We start from the raw sequence: 19,479 nt of genomic DNA, 5'->3' as shown, positions 1-19,479 counted from the left end.
GAACCTGGGAAGGTCTACGTTATTGCAGAAGATAAAAATTGACCTGGGAAAGTCTGCAGACTAGTGGGGGAGTGCGAAATCTGGTGGTCAGAAATTGTGCCACGCAGGGTGTGGCAGGGCGCTAATTCAAGTGAAGCAGTAGACAGGTCTAGGAGAAGAATCAACAGTGCCATGAGGAAATTCACCCAACAGAGGGGTATTGGTTTCATTAGGCATGAAATGATTCAGGACAAGGTCAAGGGCTACTTTGAGGTTGACGGGGTGCACCTTTCTCCAGTCGGGTTAGACTTGTTCCTTTTGGACTTACGAGAAGCTCTGGTGAGCAAAGGTTGCAGGTAATCTAGGTAGCTAAGTGGTGGGGGGCCCGGACGCCGACGGTGGCCGGCGGCCGGGCTGTGGCGGAGTTACAGGGCGATCCGGAAGCAGAGAGGTGCAGCACTGTACTTCATCGGGCACATAGGGGTGCCAGAGCCAAAAACCTGGAACCTCAAGGGAGGTCCGGAAACCGTGTCGGCGCCACAGTAGTCCTTCGGGCAGTTGTGGGCCTGTGCAACCGGGTGCTTGCCTAGATTGGCTCCGCCCGCAAGGGGCGTGAGTATATTTATTACCATAATAGGGCAGCACATAGGTGGTTCGCCACGGTGCTGCTTGGCTCATCAGGCGGGCAGGTGGCGAGAATGCGGCCTGCCCTTGGATCGCAGTAAGATAACCCACCATGATTACATAACGTTGTATGTAATAAACCTGCAGCAACTTTCCCCAACTTAACACTGGTGTCTTGTGTGTTATTTGCGGGATGTTTGGTTATGTGTGGGGCCGGAGGTCCTGTTGCCATGATGTGACTATGCGGCTGCCCGAGGCCACCCGGTGGCCATCAGGAGGGCGGCCCGTAGTCGCAGAGGGCCTGCCCCCGCCCCTCTTGCCTTTCGGTCATCCACTCCTCCCTGGGCAGGTGGAGCCCCGGCAGGAGGGTGGGCGGGCCAGTGATGCGCGTCCGGGGCGGCAGGCAGGGCGAGGGGTATTTAACTTCCCCTCGCCATTTTAGAAGCCTCTTTGCCGCTCCGGACGCCGCGCGTCGTTTCTACAGGGACACTCTTTTCCCTCCCTACCTCTTACCCTGAGTGTCAGCTGGTGAGGGGGGACTGTCGGAACTTTTAATGTGTACTTTTTTTGTTGCAGGCGGAGTTACAGGGCGATCCGGAAGCAGAGAGGTGGAGCACTGTACTTCATCGGCACATAGGGGTGCCAGAGCCTAAAACCTGGAACCTCAAGGGAGGTCCGGAACCCGTGTCGGCGCCCCAGTAGTCCTTCGGGCGGTTGTGGGCCTGTGCAACCAGGGGCTTGCCTAGATTGGCTCCGCACCACAAGGGGTGTGAGTATATTTATTACCATAATAGGGCAGCACATAGGTCGTCCGCCACGGTGCTGCTTGGCTAATCAGGCGGCGAGAATGCGGCCTGCCCTTGGATCGCCCGTAAGATAACCCACCATGATTACATAACGTTGTATGTAATAAACCTGCAGCAACTTTCCCCAACTTAACACTGGAGTCTTGTGTGTTATTTGCGGGATGTTTGGGTATGTGTGGGGCGGGAGGTCCTGTTGCCATGATGTGACTATGCCCTAGGCATCTATATGCACTACAGACGCTTCCATTACATAGTATGCATACCCCTTACAAAAAACACTCAATCCCCACATCTGTCACATCATTGACTAAACAACAGCCACTGTTGTTGGTCCATGGCGTAGACTTTATTTGACATAAAAGTGTTCCTTTTCCTCTTGATCATCTATACCGCATAATTACAATATCACTTGATTAGACCTTCAAACAATTACATGATATAGCAAGGATGCAAGATATGCAGAAGATTAGGAGCGCGGAAACTGGTTTTACATTCACATAAATATTGCATTACACATCGAAACACGCTCATTGTGTATAACACAGTGCTCGCTGTGCCAGCAGGCCCCAACTTGCACAGGCCCCTGGGTACTCCCCCACAGGCATCCAACAGCATAGTAGTGTCACATTGACCAGGAGACATGGGTAGCAACTATACCAACCTCTATCCCAGAGGCCACTACCACACCAGGGCGCTGCATAACGCATTTGCCCCACCTTGGTTCCTGATCACAGGTGCTCCCCCAAAGTCCTTTAACCACAGGCATCTCGGGTAGGGCGAGAGAGTCCAGGACCACTAGCAGGTCAGTCCCCCCTTCCGCCAGCCCGAAGCCCCCACTGAATGCTCTCCCTGTCCAAGGGGTAGTCATTCCATACCAAAAAGTCCACATCTCAATATCTCTGGCTACTTTTCCTGGCAAGGACACCGCCACAGGGCGGCGCACTCGCCCCCTCCCTTAATTTGGCCACAGTTTACCTGGTCAATGGCCCATTGAACAGTCTGGACGTAAAGTTCCTGGCGCTTGGGAGACAAGTGCACCCCTTCTTTGTGGTAGAGCTCAGCCTTGGATACCTGAATCTACTTGTGCCTGATCGTGCGCATTGATGAGCCAGCCAAGATTTTGGAGACTGCGTGGTTCAACTTCTTAACTGAGTCGTTGACTGCCTGAATGGGAGCACCCCTAGGCCATACCTGTCGTGGTATTACCTCTGACCACAGAATGATGATAGTAGATGGCAACAGAGTCCGTTCCCGAGACAGCGTGGAGAATAAAGCCTCCTTTACTCCTCTCCGTCCCTAGGGAATCAGGTCATTGACCTCTGCATGAATAATAAGGCCGTTCAGGTTCGGCACTTCACCGATTTTGATAGACTTTCGCAAGTGATCAAGGAGGTCTTTAAACCGCAGCCTGCCAATGCCCACCCAGGGATGCCTGAATCCTGCCTCCAACTGTGCCCTTTCCAATTCTCAACTGCGAAATGATGCGTCGCTCGGCACACAATAGAATGACCACACCAACATGCTTGTGTCTGGGGACGCCACACCGCTGCAGGGGAAGAAAGACAAAGGGGGGGGGGGGGGGTTACCAAAAGGTTATGCAGCGGGGGAGAGTAGTAGTGGCGCCAAGAACACCCTACCTACTTATGCCTAATGGGGTCTCACATAATGCACGAAGCACAACAACTTCCACCTGCCCACCCTTTTGATCGCCTCTGGTAACAAACCCATAGCCGCCGCGGTTGTGGCCGCCCCAAAGCAGAAGGAATAGGAAGTGAACTGCGACGGCTCCTCGCCCAGTAGGGTCAGGGAGCGTTGGTATATGCGTGTGAACTGGAATCTAGTCAGAGGGGAGCCATCAGAATGCAGCAACAGACTCTACTCCACCCTCCGGCGGCATCCGTAGGAATGCCTGTGTCAGGGCCTCCGGACAATAAGGGGCCCCCCGGAGCCGCACGCAAACATACCCATGCCCCTTTACCCGGCAGGTCTGTCTTGGATCTCTTAACTCTGACCTGTAAGGTGTCCCCTTTTGATAGCGCTAGGAGTTCAGAAATTCTGAATGCCCCAAAGAAGGTGAGAGAATAAGCTAGGCTGGACAAGCACACCTCATAGGATGATATGCAGACCTGGGGTAATATCCTCAAAATATGGGACAACATAGCCACGTTAATAGGCCTCCTGCTGTCATCAACCAATGGGTCTAAACGCTCCCATCCTTTCATGGCCCGGCGCACCCTAGGATCCTTGGTCGGGTCGGCTACCCCTTCCAGCCCTGCAAAGAAGACAATGGCTGATAACTGTTTGCATGCTAATGACAATGATTTACGAGATCCCCGCTGCTTAACCAAGAATTGCAGTACCCCTTGCGGTGTAACACAGCTATCCACCCCCGAGAGACCGAAAGATGCCACATACACCTGCCATGCATGCTTGTACATACGCTTTGTTTTGGGGGCCAATGGAGCCGCTATCGAATCGGAAGCAATGGGGCATCAAGCTTACACAATTCTTTGGGAAATTCAGTCATCTTCCTGTCTGCATGAGGCCACCGCGCTCATAATTCTGTCAACTTAGAATGTGACAGGGCATCAGCTACCGCATTATCAACACCTGGCACATGCCTAGCAGTAAAGTAATCATTACGCGTGAGGCAGCAACGTATGAGCTCCTTCAGCAAACGAAGCACCAGGAATGAATGAATGAATGAAAGTGGATTTATAGAGCACATGGCTGCCCGAGAGCATCCCAGCGCTATAGAACAAGGAATGCCAGGGACAGTACCAGCGTCTAGGGATCCTGGGGAAACAGAAAGGTTTTAAGGAGTTTTCGGAACTTCGGATGGCTCGGCTCCATCCGAATCCTGGATGGGAGAGCATTCCACAAGGTCGCTGAGTTCAGTGAGAAACGGCGACCCCCAGTCTGCGTCTGCCTCACTCTCTGAACAATTGCCAGATTGGCATGATCGGAACGGAGCGATCTAGTGGCCTTGCAGGGGCGAACAAGATGCCCTAAAATGGGGGGTCCGTTCCCCTGCAGGGACTTGTGAACAATACATAGCGACTTAAATTTAACCCTTTCACGAATTGGTAGCCAATGGAGCATTTTATAGTCTGATTATTGATCACTAACACTGCAGACATGCTGTCTGACCAAAACACTATTCTTTTGTTAGCTAATATAGGCCCCCAAATGTGCAACGCTACCATGATCGGAAATAGCTCTAGGAATGTCTCATTGCGAGTCAGCCTGGAGGACACCCACCTCGTTGGCCAATGTTTCATGCACCAACTAGTGCCACAGACTGCGAAGAACCCTACGCTGCCTGTTGCGTCCGTATAGAGCTCGATCTCCGCATTGGACTGTGCTGATTGCTGCCACAGCAGTGTACCATTAAAATTGGACAAGAACCCCTTCCAGGCGAGCAGATCCTCCCTTACCTCTGAAGATAATCTAGTGTGGTGGTGTTTTGCCTGCAACCCAGTCATAGCCCTCGAAATGTTCCTGGAAAAGGCCCTGCCCATGGGTATCACCCTAAGTGCAAAATGTAGCTGCCCCACTAACACCTGCAGTTGAAGTAAGGTAACTCTCTTGGCAATTAGACAGGAGTCAATGGAAACCCTGAATGCTGAGACTTTCTCCTGTGGGAGCCTACACACCCCGGCTACTGTATCAATCTCAATACCCAGGAAAGCCATGCAAGTGGCAGGACCCTCTGTCTTATCCTCCACCAAGGGAAGTCCTAAGGGCTGAGCCAATTGTCTGAAGCCCAGCAGGGCCTTCTCACAAGCTGGTGAGCCCAGAGGCCCCAAAAACAGAAAGTAGTCCAGGTAGTGCACTATGTCCTTGTCTGCACCAGATCTTTAAGCACCCACTCCAGGAAACGACTGAAAGAGCAAGAGATAGAACACCTCATTGGTAGGCATAGATCAACAAAAAAGCACCCTTCGAATGTAACATTCAGAAAACGAATGCCGTCCAGATGTACCAGTAAAAGGAGGAAGGCGGCCTCAATATCAGGTTTTGTCATCAAGGTCCCTTTCCCCAACCCCTGCAGCGTGTGGATAGCAGTGTCAAAGGTGGTGTACCGCACTGCACAAAGACCGGGATCCAGCATGTCATTGACTGGCGGTCCTGGCAGGAAAGATAGGTACTGCCGATCCGTCTTCGGTAGTCTCTGGAGGTGACAAAGAGGACCTGTTCGATCTTTTATCTGCATCTGGGAAGCCTTGCACACCCTGATGACGTCACCGACTGCCCCTCTTCCAGGAACTGCTTCCAGGGCACCAAACAGAAGAACGTAGCTCCCACCTGAGATGCAACTAAGGGTGCCACCCCCCGAGGTGGGGGTGGTGCCGACTCAGTTTTTCCTACGCAACAATAATAACATAAAATAATGCAAAGTCAAATGTAAACATATTCTGTGCATCACATAATATCAATGGAACAGACTGTCTTAAAAAGATGAATCCTCTCTAGAAATAGAAATGACTGCTCACCCTGACAAGGAGAACCGTTACATACAAGGATATTGTGTTAAAAAAAACCTTGACAAATTCATGTGCAGTATCTGGATGACTAGTGATTTAACTTATTTGCACCTTATGACCTCAGTTAGAAGTGTGTAAGACAGACAGATGAGACAGAGCATTGCTAGCCAATATAATAATTAAACCTATTCTGTATCTCAGGTTCTAATTTAAAATCACTTTTGAGAACAGAAAAGACACAGCTTGGCATCGCACACATACACAACACAATGCACAACACAATGCAAGAACAATAGCACATTTCGACAGGGAATATATACTAAGACTCAATAACTCAATTCAACATATGATAGACGGTCATGAAAATAAACCACAAGAACAGCCCTCTTAGATCAGGAAAACCATTCCATAAGACCGGAGAAGGGCGAGCAGAGAGAGTGTGGTCAGAGCTCCCAAAACACATGTAACTACCCCACAATAAATGATACATTCTCTGGTCCTGTAGATGAGCCACTTGAAATCATCAAGAAATAACGCAAGGCGAGCCTACCAAAAGGGCAAGTGCCAGCAACAAACTACAAAGGAAACAACTCTATGGGGAACTACCCTGGGCACTCTCTCCGCAGCCTCAGGAGCGTGTGACATAAGAAATTCACAGTGGCACTCTGGTTCAGAACTCATGTAAACACTACCTCCAGGTTTTAGCCTCAGTCTTGTGGTGAACGATAGGGGACACAGTACACTCTGGGAAAAAAACTATCTTTGGTATCCTCAGTTCCTGCCTCCCAACAATATTGCCTGGGTTAGGGTGAGGGACTGATGAGCCATCACTCCAGAAGAGCAAAGGTCAGACTTCCTGGCTGCAGCCCAGGTCCCCATTTTCCTCTGTCAATACGACCAGTAATGTGCCCTAACTCAACTTTCTGCCAAAAGAGTCCTGATGACTCTATATCGGTCCCGTGTCTTCTTGCTGCAAAACGTGTCGTGTATCTTTTCTATTTTTGAAGGGGGGGGGAGGGGGTGTCTAAAGCATTCTGAGAGAGATGCTCCAAGTCACATTCATCAGGGACTCTACTTTGGTTTCAAATGGCTTGAAGAACATTTACCGTTTTCATAATTATTTCAATAATCTGACATCAATATGGTGTCTAGCTTGTCCCCCATCAACACACAAACCAGTCCCTCACGGTTGCTCGTGCCCTTCTCATTTTCTGTCCCACAGATCTTAAACTGCTTCAGCAACTTCTTCACAGCCACCATTGTGACTGATGTTACTTAGAGGATTTTTGAAGGTCACTCAATCCTGCCACCATCATCTTTCCTACAGAAAATACCTTCCCACCAGTTTCATGTTCCTCGTGGTGCTCGTCAAGTGCCCCTTTGATGTAAAGACATTAGGAGTGCGGAAATCACGTTTCTCTTTTTCTCCCCTTAATTTATTTACCTTCAGCAAATTATCATCAACTTTGAGCGTTTTTCACTGTTTGTAAAGAAAAGGACGACCTACTCTTCGGCAAGAAGAGAAGTCTTTGGATGCCCACAGCCATCAACGCATTTGTCCCTCTGTGTTAAAGCCAGAATTTACCAAGAAGACGTTGTGCTGAGATTGCAGAATGAAGTCGCTCGCAGCCTCGCACTGTCGTCTTTGTCGGATTCTGCCTCAGCTCTTCCTGTCACCACAATCCGCCTGGCACTGCTAAACACCTCTCTGTGCTAGTATTCCAAATGGCCCAGAGACTCTCTTATGGCTGTGATTTTTCTTTGCCTCCAGTGATGTTGATTACCAGCGTGTCACTACTATAATGATATAATTGTAGTCATAGGAAAGGGGTGTAGAACTCCAATCAACCAGGTCAAGCATGTGTATTTCAGTGCACTGGTAGACAATCATACCGTGGGTCCTCCATTTCAACCAATCAGAACCTCTTAGAGCCAGACTTATTATAAACCTCAGCATTCTATCACAGCTCCAGACGAGGAGCCCTGCCACTGCCACTGAGAATGACAGACATTTAGTGTGTGGCTGGCTCCACCCCCAAAAACACAATATCTGGTAAGGCACAGCTGCACTTGGCATGACTCAATACAATCCCACAGCAGACAGATTGTGGTCACATCAGAACCAGAGGTGGTGGAAAATTAGACAAATAAAAACCTATCAGGATCAAATGGGCAGGGGTGGGAGAGTGAGCTACAAGAAGGGTAGTGCGAAACTAAAGTACAACAATCGGACTATGGTTTGTGGTTATTTTTCGAAAAGATCAGTGCTAATGAGTGATTCTGTCTTAAAGACCTTCTTGTTCATATTTTAGGAAAAGGGAAGGGGCAATCATTTAGATGTTCTATGAGCCTTTTCTGGTGGAATGTGATTACTTCCTAGTAGCCATGCATGTCGAGATCTAGCCCAGGCCTTCAAACATGGTCCTAAAGACAATTTCCGAAACGAGAGCTTTGACAGTAGAGAACAGTATGTGACTTAGAAATGGTTTAAAAAGAAAACAAAAATTAAAGTTTTTGATCTGTAACTTACCAAGGAAAGCAAGTCCATACAGTTGGGAGCTATAGCCAACTGTATTTTCCTGTTCCAGGCCTGTGAGAAACAAAGATGCTCCAATATTCCTCTCATCTTCCCACTGAAATATATGTAAAAGAAGAGAAAAGAGCTAAGCACATGCCATGCACGATTATAAAGTACACTCAGAGTATAAACTCTGCATGGGCTTTACTTAGGCTTGTTTTCAGGAGCAAAAGGGGAGAGCAAAAGGGGAGTACATATGGGACAACCTGATGGAAAGAAAAACCACTACTTAGCTGTTAAACCAGTTCTCAGTCGTGGTTACCTCCGTTAAATTGATAAACCTTAATATAGTTCTGCAAACATGAAGGATGAAGAACGAAATTCAGGAGAGAGAAAAAGGTATTTTCGGTAACAAAACAAACAGTGACTCTTCTTTACATAATTTTAAAGAAAAAATATGAAGAAAAAACCCCCCCAAAAAACGAATATGAAAATTGCCTAGAAAGCAAAAGCAGAAGCACTGAAGCTCAAACATTTTTTATTTTGCTCTCAATAAAAGAGAAACAATTAAAGGGAAAGGTTGACATAGGCAAAACACTTCACATAAAGCAACAATTGCACAGTGGCAGTTCCTCAGCTAAGGCGGAGGAACTTCGATCCACCGCCAAAAGGAAAACTGAAATGATAACCACTGTTATTATCATTTTAGTTTTCCTATTTCGTAACTGGTGGGCGGGGCTGGGTTGGTCAGAGCAGGGGGAGGAGTGGTTTACATTTCCTAAGTGCATAGGACTGCTTGGCCGACCCTCTTGCGCCAGCCAAATAGTCCTGCGCACTTTGCATCTTCCCCACCAGGCTGCATTACACAGCCTGGTGCGGTACATGCAAAGTCTTCCGTTTCCGGTCTGAGCACCGAACCACGGCGCTCAGACCAATCACAACGATGCATTGCAGTGTGTGATTCTATCAGGGGAGCTTGGGAGCCCGGGTGCTTCCTGTTGCTGGCCGGGATTTCAGCAAAGGAAGGAAGATAACAGAGGATGGAGGAGTGGCCGCGGGCGGCCGTTACAGGTAAGTGCTTTTTTTATTTTGGTTTTTTGTAATCTCTACCTCTCTCCCTTCCCCCACCAACCCACTCGGGTCTGGTAGCAGCCGCTACTGCAATTGCTTAGTGGCATTAAGGCAATAATGACCACCCTATCGTGCATCGAAGCATGCCACACAGTGGTAGTTGATCCTCGAGTTTCTTTTAACAAACTAGTTAAGGGAATAAGGTGACATTAAAAAACTGCTTCTTATCCCATGGTTCTAATAGGGAGGATTGTGAGTTGGTTCTGAAATTAACGAATAGACCCATCACAGAGAATGCATGTTACAGGCAGCTAGGCTTTTCATCTTCATCAGGGATCTTCTTTAATATTCAAAAACATTAGACAAGAATAGCAAGTTGATCCCTTCAAAGGGGGGCGAGGAGGCAGAAAATGGGAACATTACCCAGGATAGATTGAACAACTTTAGCATGTAGTTAGCAAGGAAACACAGATACCTGCAAGACAGATTCTGAAGAAGAGATTCATGAACTAGAGTCATGCTATCTTAATAACTAACTCTTCTCTCTGCCCTTCTGCAAATTATAGTCTCGAAAAATCAAGGTGCTGTAACTCATCTACAGATTCTTTAACCACTGTACACATCCGAATCCAAGGAGCTGATCTGTGGAGTCCCTCAGTGTTCATTACTCAGGCTAACCCTGTTCAACATCTACATGACCCTCCTCACCAACTTCATTAGATCCAAAGGCATCACCACCAAATCCTACGTCAATGGAACCCAACTTATCCTCTCTCTGACAGAAAGGTCCCACCACCACAAGAGCCAACTTCTTCAATAGCATGATCAACGTAGCGGACTGGAGAAGGTCTAACTGCCTGAAACTTAACTCCGACAGACCTCCATGAGAGACAGGGGAGTCTCCCGTCCCTTGCGTACCATCATACCTGATTAAAGCCAAAAACAGCGGTGGCGCATATTGCAACCTGCCTAATTAATATTCATTAGACAGATTGTTATGGGACTCCATGTGCATGGTTATTTTGTACACTTGCCAAACAGAACATAGGTCATTTCCCAAAATCGGAGTCCTTTTGCCAAAAGTCAATGCGCAGTTTGCGACTGGACTCTTAGGACATCAGGCCTAGATCCTTTGAGCCGTGACCTTTGAGGCTGACCAGGATAAGTGAGATGCCTCCACCCATACGGAAAAACTGTAGAGAAGTGTGAGATGAAAACGAATGTAGCACGTTACAAAGCGTGCTTTTACCACGCGGTAGGTAACAACGCGGTTGTTACAACGACCGCGTTGTTACCACGCGTGGCATTACATCGCAATTCGTTTCAACGACTTGCGCTAGGTGGCTCTGGACTTAGGAATAGTATAAATTACTATTCCTACTCCAGTTAGCGCAACAGAAGGGAAATCCAACACATTCCTCGTTGTTGCATGCCACCTAGTTCAAGGAGTTGAAACGCCTTGTGATGTAATGCCACACGTGGTATTGACAGCGTTGTAAACGCGGTTTACCGATGAAAACATCCTGAGCCAGATGAGAACCAGGATCTGCACACTAGCAGTGAAAACGAACAATGAAAAGCACACAATTGCATCAAAGTTTGGACAGAGTAAAAAACAGGCTGAATTGTCAGTCAAACTTACAAAGATTCAAATAGTGTCAAGGGGAAGACATTTCTTATTCAGTTACACATACTTGTCCCTTTGTGAACATGAAAAAAATACATATTTTCTAAAAATCATAAGGATTTTTCCCCTGTATATGACTGTACAACATTTCATCATTTCTTCAGAACAGTCTTTGCCACTCAGTCAACAGAAAGGCTAAGTTATGCTTTTATTAGAAGCTGCAATTTGAGAAGGAAGACGTTCATGTGAATAATCAAACATCTACCCTGCCTTTGTACAAAGATTTGTCTTACACAAATAAACGTCCTGCGATTTGTAAGATGGAGGCCACAAATGTATACATTGCTCCTTCCACTCCCTATTACCTAAACTGATAAAAACATACAAAATAAAACAAACATTTACGTGAACAAAAAAATTGTCTGTCCCTCCAGACAAAGAGAGCAGTCACTTAACTCTGGCTACGGCAGTACCTCTGGCCGTCCACGTGGACTTTCAGAGTATTTTGAGGGAAACAGCCACTGCTCTACACTTAGGCCTTGTAAAGGAAGGACAAATTGATTTATTCTGGGATCCAAAAACAGGATTTAATCTTCTCTCTGTAGATGAAACAAGCATTTGCAATGCAATCGGGCTCGCCTTTGCGACCTTATATGTATTTAGCTATGAAGCACATTAGCCTGGGTGCTGAAACAACTATTGCTCTTTAACATGGAGGGAAAGTAAGCACTAAACTGCGTGACACGTCGGTATGGGATCACATGGAGAGAAATATTGCCTTTCAGCAGGAAATGGTATAGTCCAAAGCTCTGTTTTTAATATAAAATCAGGGTCTTCGGTTGTCATATTACTGAAAATACAAGATTTAAAAAAAATATTATTGTCTACGAGTGCTCGTGGAAGACAATTTCTATGGACTGGAATCTAGAGAATGCTAAAGGGATTCTGGTATTTTACTGACCTCTGTTGGTCGTTTTCTATCAAGAAAGTTAAATAGAGGCAGTTCCCAGACAATAAAAAAAAGAAAGTCCCTCAGCAGAAAGCAATTCTGGTATTTTAATGACCTCTGCTGGTCGTTTTCTACCAAGACAGTTAAATATAGGCAGTTGAATAGAAAAAAAGTCCCTAAGTGGAAGCAGACAAGTCCTAGGGATAATCTCCAGAGCCCACAAAGTACAAACACATATAAGTATATGCTAAAGTATATACTAAAGTATATACAAGAGGCCTCGAATGCTAGACCTAAATATATTAAGTATATACTAAAGTATATACAAGAGGTCTCGAATACTCGACCTAAAAAAAACGACTGTTCTACTCTGTACCGATACATTCTTAACCACAACATTGAAAAAAGGGAACTCAGAGGAACATGAAGGCACTTCAACACTCATTTAGTCTCAAGAGCCGAAATAAATGATTCTGGAAAACATGTAAAGTATAGATATACATTCACTTTGGTGGTAGACTGTTCCCATAGCACTCAGTTAAACCACACCAGGCTCCTCTTCTTGTTCCAAGAAGAATTCATGTCAGCACCTATAGAAATATATGGAGCCATTCTGCCACCTATTTCAAGTGAGCGCTCAGCTTTACAAAATAGAGGCTGCCATTTGCTAGCAATTGTTAACTGACATTCTGTGGCACAGTAATTGAACATTTATGTTCGATGGGCACAGTAATTACAAAATATATAGCCTTAGAGTATATATTGATAAATTAAACGGACATGTAAATGGGCATTATTTCTGTCAAAATACTTCCAATGGTCCGGTTCTTCGATATGTTTATTATATGGCCATTCATTATACCTCCAGCTACAGGTTCTATGAGAGATTATATCATCGCTGATACGACTTCTAATTTACAATATTTGTGCTACAGAATTATTCTTTCGATAGAACTGACTTCTACAGTGGCACAAACATCTTCCTCGTCACTTGAGCATTTACATAGTACTATACAACCGAAGGCCTGGTAGTCAAAATAATTGCTACAATCCATTAACATATCCCATTTAGAACCAGCGCAGCAAACATTTGTCAGGGGTCATCACTCCCAATTCCAAATAAAAGTGGTAACCCCTCAGTTCAGTGCTTAATTTGAGCCGGTGGAGTCCACCAGCGCTCATCTTTCCTTATCAGACATTATAAACAAGCATTTACAATGCAATGGTTTCTGCATTATTAAAGGTGGAGCTATTGGCATTGCTCATGACATTTTTTTTCATTTTTTTTTAAACATAAATAAATGGTATTGTCATTTACAATGGCAATAGGCGAGCATTAGAGAGTAGTAGAGAGTATTCGCGGACACAGAGCTACATACACAGACAGAGCCGCGCACACACACACACACACAGATAGAGCCGCGCACACACACACACAGACAGAGCCACGCACACACACACACACACAGAGAGAGCCACACACACACACACACAGACAGAGCCGCGCACACACACACACAGACAGAGCCAAGCACACACACAGACAGAGCCACACACACAAAGCCACACACACACAGACAGAGTGTGTGTGTGTGTGTGCGTGGCTCTGATTGTGTGTGTGGCTCTGTGTCCGGGAATACTCTCTAGTACTGTCTAATGCTCACCTATTGCCATTGTAAATTACAATACCATTTATTTATGTTTTGAAAAAAAAGAAAATGAAAAAAAAAGGTCATGAGCAATGCCAATAGCTCTACCTTTAATAATGCAGAGACCATTGCATTGTAAATTCTTGTTAAACTTTTTGTGTGAACGGTTTTAAATTACAAGAATGCATGAATTCCCTGCAACATCAAAATGTCCCTATTAACTCACAATATATTCTCCTAATGCAACGGAAACGTTTTGAAAAAAACCTTCCGTAACAATAATTGTGTAATGGAGGAATTAAAAAAAACACAAAAATGATTTTAAACAAATTAGAAATAAAAAGTTCATTAGAACCCAGTAATTTTGAGGGTCATATGTCCTTTTGATACTAGGAGAACTCAAGGTACTTTTCATATTTGTAATGAACTGGTCCGTGTTTTTTTATATCACAGTAATGTGTGCTTCCCCTGGGTGTGTTCCGAATGTGTGTACTGTGTGCGTTCGTTTTGGGTGTGTTTTATGCATGTGTGTTTTCGTGTACGAGTATTTACTTCTGGCCCTGGCCATGTGCATTTCCATGTGCGTTTGTATGTGTGCTTCAACGTAATCTAGTTTGAATGACTTTGTGTGTTTCTGCGTTTGTGTGCTTCTTTGTATACGTAAGTGTAAATTGTGTGTTATTGATTGTGCTTCCCTGTATCTGTGAGTGTGCCTAACTGTACCTGTGTGTGTTTTTGTACTTCCTTTTATCAGTGTGTATATATATATAATTTATGTGTGTGCACTTCTCTGTAAATTGTGCACGGGTAGGCTTAACTGTATCACTATGTTAGTGTGCGTGCTTCCGTGTACCATTGTGTGTGTCTGTGTATATATGCCGCCTGTACCTAACCCGTGTGTGCATTTACTCCTCTTTATCAGTTTGCCAGTGTGCTGGTCTGTGTATTTATGATTCTCTGCATCAGTGTGTGTCTGTGTGTGGGTGTGCGTGCTTCCCTATACAAGTGTATAAATGTGCCCGCGTCTCTGCTTCTGTGTATGTGTATGACCCTTGTGAGCGAGAGTGCACTTCCCAGCGCCCACCGCTGCTTGTCTCACGGCGCGCTCGAGCCGCAGACACTAGCTACGTGCGCGCATCCTGGCTTCTGGGAGCTAGCGGTCACAGGACGAAAGCTCACTTCCACCCCAGGCCAACACATGACATGTCACGCTAATGCGTTTTATTTCACGGATTGCTGACCATGTGCCCCACACACAGTCATACGACCTCACAGGAAATGTGTAATTCCACAGCACTCCCCACCTCACAGAGAACACCACAAATGCAGAACCGTGAGGTCAGCAAACATTTCAGAGGCCTTAAAAGGGAAGCAGTCTCTTCCCCGGTACATCCATTCCGATAAAATAAGAGTTCACTTATTTACCGAGCACCGGCAGGACAAAACTATTCTTCAAATCCCTTGTACATATATTCCCGTGTGCCGTGTCTCGGCAGTGTGTACTTTCAGCTCTTCGTTGGGCAGAGGGGAGGGACAGCGCCACACAGACTGTATTTGTAATAATTTTCAGTCACAAAAGACATAGCTTTAACGCCTGGTGCCCGCTACGGCCAGTCCGGCTCTGGTTAAAGGTAGCGCCTTAAGTGGTAGTAGTTCAGGAAGTTCTTCTGGCATAGAAGTTCACACGTTTTCATTAGGTATAATAAGCAGAGGACAATGTTTTATCGTGTTACTCTCCAGGTGACTCGTGATAATCTCTACCCACAGCTCTGTACAGCGCTTCGATGCATTTTACTTGGTCGGCGCTATATAAATCTACCGACATATACATGTACACATCCGAACACGACCCAGAAATCACCCAGTGCGCTCTGTCACTGAAGCACATGTCGTTTCTGTGTGCGGCAGGCTCCGACAAGGGGAGGGGGAGGGAGGAAGGAAGGGGGAGGCACCAGAGGGAAAGAGAAGAGGTGGGAAGAGACGGGGCAGGAGGAGGACACCAGGGGAGGGATCGTGAAAGAGCCCCCTCCTTTTCAGACTGGGGGGGGCGTGTTTTTTGCTGAGTGACGGATGACGTCACGGTGAGAAAGAACGCAAAAAACACGCCCCGGAATCCGAAAAAGACGGGGCTTAAAGAGAGTGACGCCCCTCTCCTCCAATGGCTGGCCAGCATTTACGAGGCCAGCCAATGGAGAAGAGGGGCGGGTTCAAGCCCCCTCTAAGAAACATTAAATCTCAGAGCTCTGCCCACACTGCTATGCAGTGCGACGCAGTCCTCGACCTAAAAATGAGAATCTCAGTCTTATCATTTAGTTTGAGAAGGTTATGGCACGTCCTGGTAGAAAATGAGGTCATACAATTGTTGAAGTTGGACCGTGTAGAGGCAAGATCTTTGGTGATGAAATAATGATCTGGGTGCCATTGGCATAGGAAGTTATACAGAAACCATGAGATCTTACCAACTCTGTCCGAGAGGCCATATAGAGGTTTAAAAAAAGCTGGGCTTCGAGAGGAGTCCTGTGGCACCCTGTACTGTGAGGACAATTCTGAAGCCAGAAAAGGAGTGGGGTAACTACTTGGCTTCTGTTACTAAGAAAGGAGCAGACCCACTTTAAGGCCAACTTTTCTATGCCCAATTCCGTAAGCCTGGTGTGCAGAAGGTGGTGAGAGACAACACCCAAGGTGCGGTGACATCCAGCAGGATGAAGGCTAATAACTGATGTGATAGACAGGCATGCCAACTATCCAATAGTTTGTTGCCATTCCCACAATATAGTAACTGAGGGGCCCAGCCCTACAATACCGATATGTACCATCACTAACTAGCACAAGGGACAATGTATAGACCTTGGCTTACAGTGTATGCTAATAACAGCGTAGAGTTGTAATCCAGGTCAGTCATACGAGTCTAGGGGAAACTGATCTCATTGCCATCTTACCCATCATCTGGTCGAAAAGAAGACTTCAAATTGGTTTATGTTTAGTTTATAGACACTGTTAACAGATTTGTCTACTCTGGAAAGAATTGTGTTTCCCACCCTGTGGGAACCATCTAAATTTTCCCTTTACCCACTCAGTCCCAATGTTTGAGCTCCTTTCAGACAATTAGATTGCAAAAGTAAAATTCGATTTGTGTGCTGGTACACCAGATAAACTGGCAAGATATCGATCTTTTTTTTTTATTCACTAAAACCATTTAACTGATTCACCCCTAAATAGGTAAAGGTACTTTGCAATCACAACTATTGTCTCCTTTCTTGATTTGTGGCATTTCTAATATTTATATGTAGGGGATAGCAGCATGTTTTATGGGAACTCGACTAGGATTCACAATTTTAACATATCCCTTTCCCCCTTGGCCAATCAGCAAAAAAACATTACAGGACCAAACTTGTTTGCAAGTATATGTTTTATTGTACGTTTATGCAGATTTCTGGTTTCTGTAAAGATAGATAGATAGATAGATAGATAGATAGATAGATAGATAGATAGATAGATAGATAGATAGATAGATAGATAGATCAGGCAGAAAGTAATAATTGCGTGCTGTGACTGAGGGAGAGATGGGCAGATAGGGATGGGGACTCAGAGGCGGCAGGAGCCCTGCCCTGCAAATACAGGCATCTGGCCGCGAGGCCTGTGCTATTAAAAGGCTCAAGGTGGCAGAGCTGCGGTGCTGGAAGCTGCCATATGATGTAGGTCTGTGTTCTAGTGAAAGACTTTCTGCCAGAGAAAAAGGCAGACGGGGTGGAGGGGCGATAACTAGGAGGGATGGGGAGGGGTAACTGGACGTCAAACATAGAATTACGAATGAGCAAATGCCAACAAAGAGGTTGTTATCACACTGACATCCCGAGTCACATCAAAGGCCACAAAAGTGAAGCACGAACAGTTTACGGCAATCAGAGAGACACCCCCATGAATTATACCGGCCACTCACAGTGGCATTTGCAGGTCCACTCCGGCCTTTTAGCATCCTATTTGATGAGCATAAAGGGTGACCAGAGGTGTCACGTGAGAGCCATGAATTAGCATACTTGCCCTATCGCCCCTCACCTTACAAAGCACCATTCAGTGTACCCTAGCATCACTCCGCACCTTCTAACCTCATCCCTCAAAAACGACATTCGCAAGAAAGCCCGGTCTCTGTCCAGTCACACCCTCCCCCTCGGTGTCTCTCACACAGCCGCATACTATACCTGATTAGTTTTCACCACCCCCTATCTCAGTCACAGTTCTCACTTCCTCTCAACTAGCTAGCTCCTCTTCTTTTAGAGAAAGCATCGACCGTCAGCACCTTTGTCAGAGTGACAGGTCTTCCCACCCTCAAAAGGTCTCCACAGACCCGGGGGAGGCAGAGGAAGCAAGACCACGCCCCACCCTGACTGGAAGGTACAGCTGCTCGCGCCTCCCCCCCCGGGCCCCTTGACAAGTGACATTTATTTATTTAATGCGTTTTTATATAGCGCAAACTGTACCCGAAGTTGTCAGAGCGCTTTACAAAAGGACCAGATACACATTACATTACATTCAAGGCTGTAGTGGAAGGGTGGCTCCGTAGAGTTGCACTCTGGTTTGGACAATGTGCCGGCACCAACATCTCCACTTTTCTCGGTTCTGTGAAGACCTGGTGGAGACATTTCTCCACAGACTGAATCGGGCACAGCCTGGTCTCTATGGTTACAATAGGAATCATTTTCGAAAAGTAGTCCCCAGACTTTACCAAAACCGCTGCCACGCCAGACCAATGGAAGAATGCGCATCATACACATGGCAAAAATAAAAACATTAACCAAAGCGCGCGAGAGGCGCAGAAGCAAAAATGCATGCACGTGATGACCTTGTCTCCCTTTACGAAGCCTGCAGTGAAAAACGAGCGGCGCAGGGATATCTCTGGAGAGAGCTCCCTTTTAGCGCTGCTCGGCGGGCCGCGGATATCAGGTGGTTCGCCTTCAGCCTTAGCAGTCCGAGCTGTTCTTCAGGGCACACGTGACGGGGAGCAAAGTACCGCACACCACTGAAGAAAGGCCAACGGGGTCAACCGGTCCTGAGAGCCGTCAACACGGCTTGACAGCTGAGCCATTGACGCCGAGGGAAGGGGAGGAGAGCGGAGGCCGTCGTGAAAGAGCCCCGTCCTTTTCAGACTGGGTGGCGTGTTTTTTGCTGAGTGACGGATGACGTCACGGTGGGAAAGAATGCAAAAAACACGCCCCCGAATCCGAAAAAGACGGGGCTTAAAGGGAGTGACGCCCCTCTCCTCCAATGGCTGGCCAGCATTTACGAAGCCAGCCAATGGAGAAGAGGGGCGGGTTCAAACCCCCTCTAAGAAACATTAAATCTCGGAGCTCTGCCCACACTGATACGCAGTGCGATGCAGTCCTCGACCTAAAGGGCAAAGAGGGGAAAACACACAAATGGCAAGAAGAAAGAAGAGAAGATGGAAAAACCGCCCACAGGGGAGAAAGCAGGAGCCTGCCAGGGTGAGACGAAGGGAAAGGGAGTGTGTGGCATGAGGTGGATTCTAGACTAAACAGCCTTGGTTTTCGGCATGGGCACTGCCGATTAAACCCTGTGGGGGCCCCAAGTCAGTCGAAATTTCGGACCCCCTCAAAAAGTATCTCCTAATACCCAATGCACCAGATATTTTTTTTCACAAACTGGCAGCTGCCAGAAGATGGGCTTTTAAGAGAAACTGTTATGTAAATCTGATGTCTCTGGTTTATGTACTAAGTTGTATTTTGATCTGTTGTGGCGGGGCCCTTCAAAGGA

General features: G+C 46.5%; 1 protein-coding gene across 1 annotated transcript in view; it reads right to left on the bottom strand.

Moving 5' to 3' along the window:
* MRPS27 (mitochondrial ribosomal protein S27) overlaps positions 1-19,479 on the bottom strand; it is a 393,507-nt gene that overhangs the window by 110,259 nt on the left and 263,769 nt on the right. The window contains exon 8 of the mRNA XM_086960802.1: positions 8,427-8,529. Within this exon, the coding sequence (XP_086816928.1) occupies positions 8,427-8,529 (103 nt within the window). The remainder of the gene's footprint in view (positions 1-8,426; positions 8,530-19,479) is intronic.

Source organism: Lissotriton vulgaris, chromosome 3_1 (genome assembly GCF_964263255.1).
Source record: "Lissotriton vulgaris chromosome 3_1, aLisVul1.2, whole genome shotgun sequence".
NCBI classification, from domain to species: domain Eukaryota; kingdom Metazoa; phylum Chordata; class Amphibia; order Caudata; family Salamandridae; genus Lissotriton; species Lissotriton vulgaris.
Note: the sequence above shows the minus strand (reverse complement) of the source record. Positions and strands in the feature narration are given on the sequence as shown.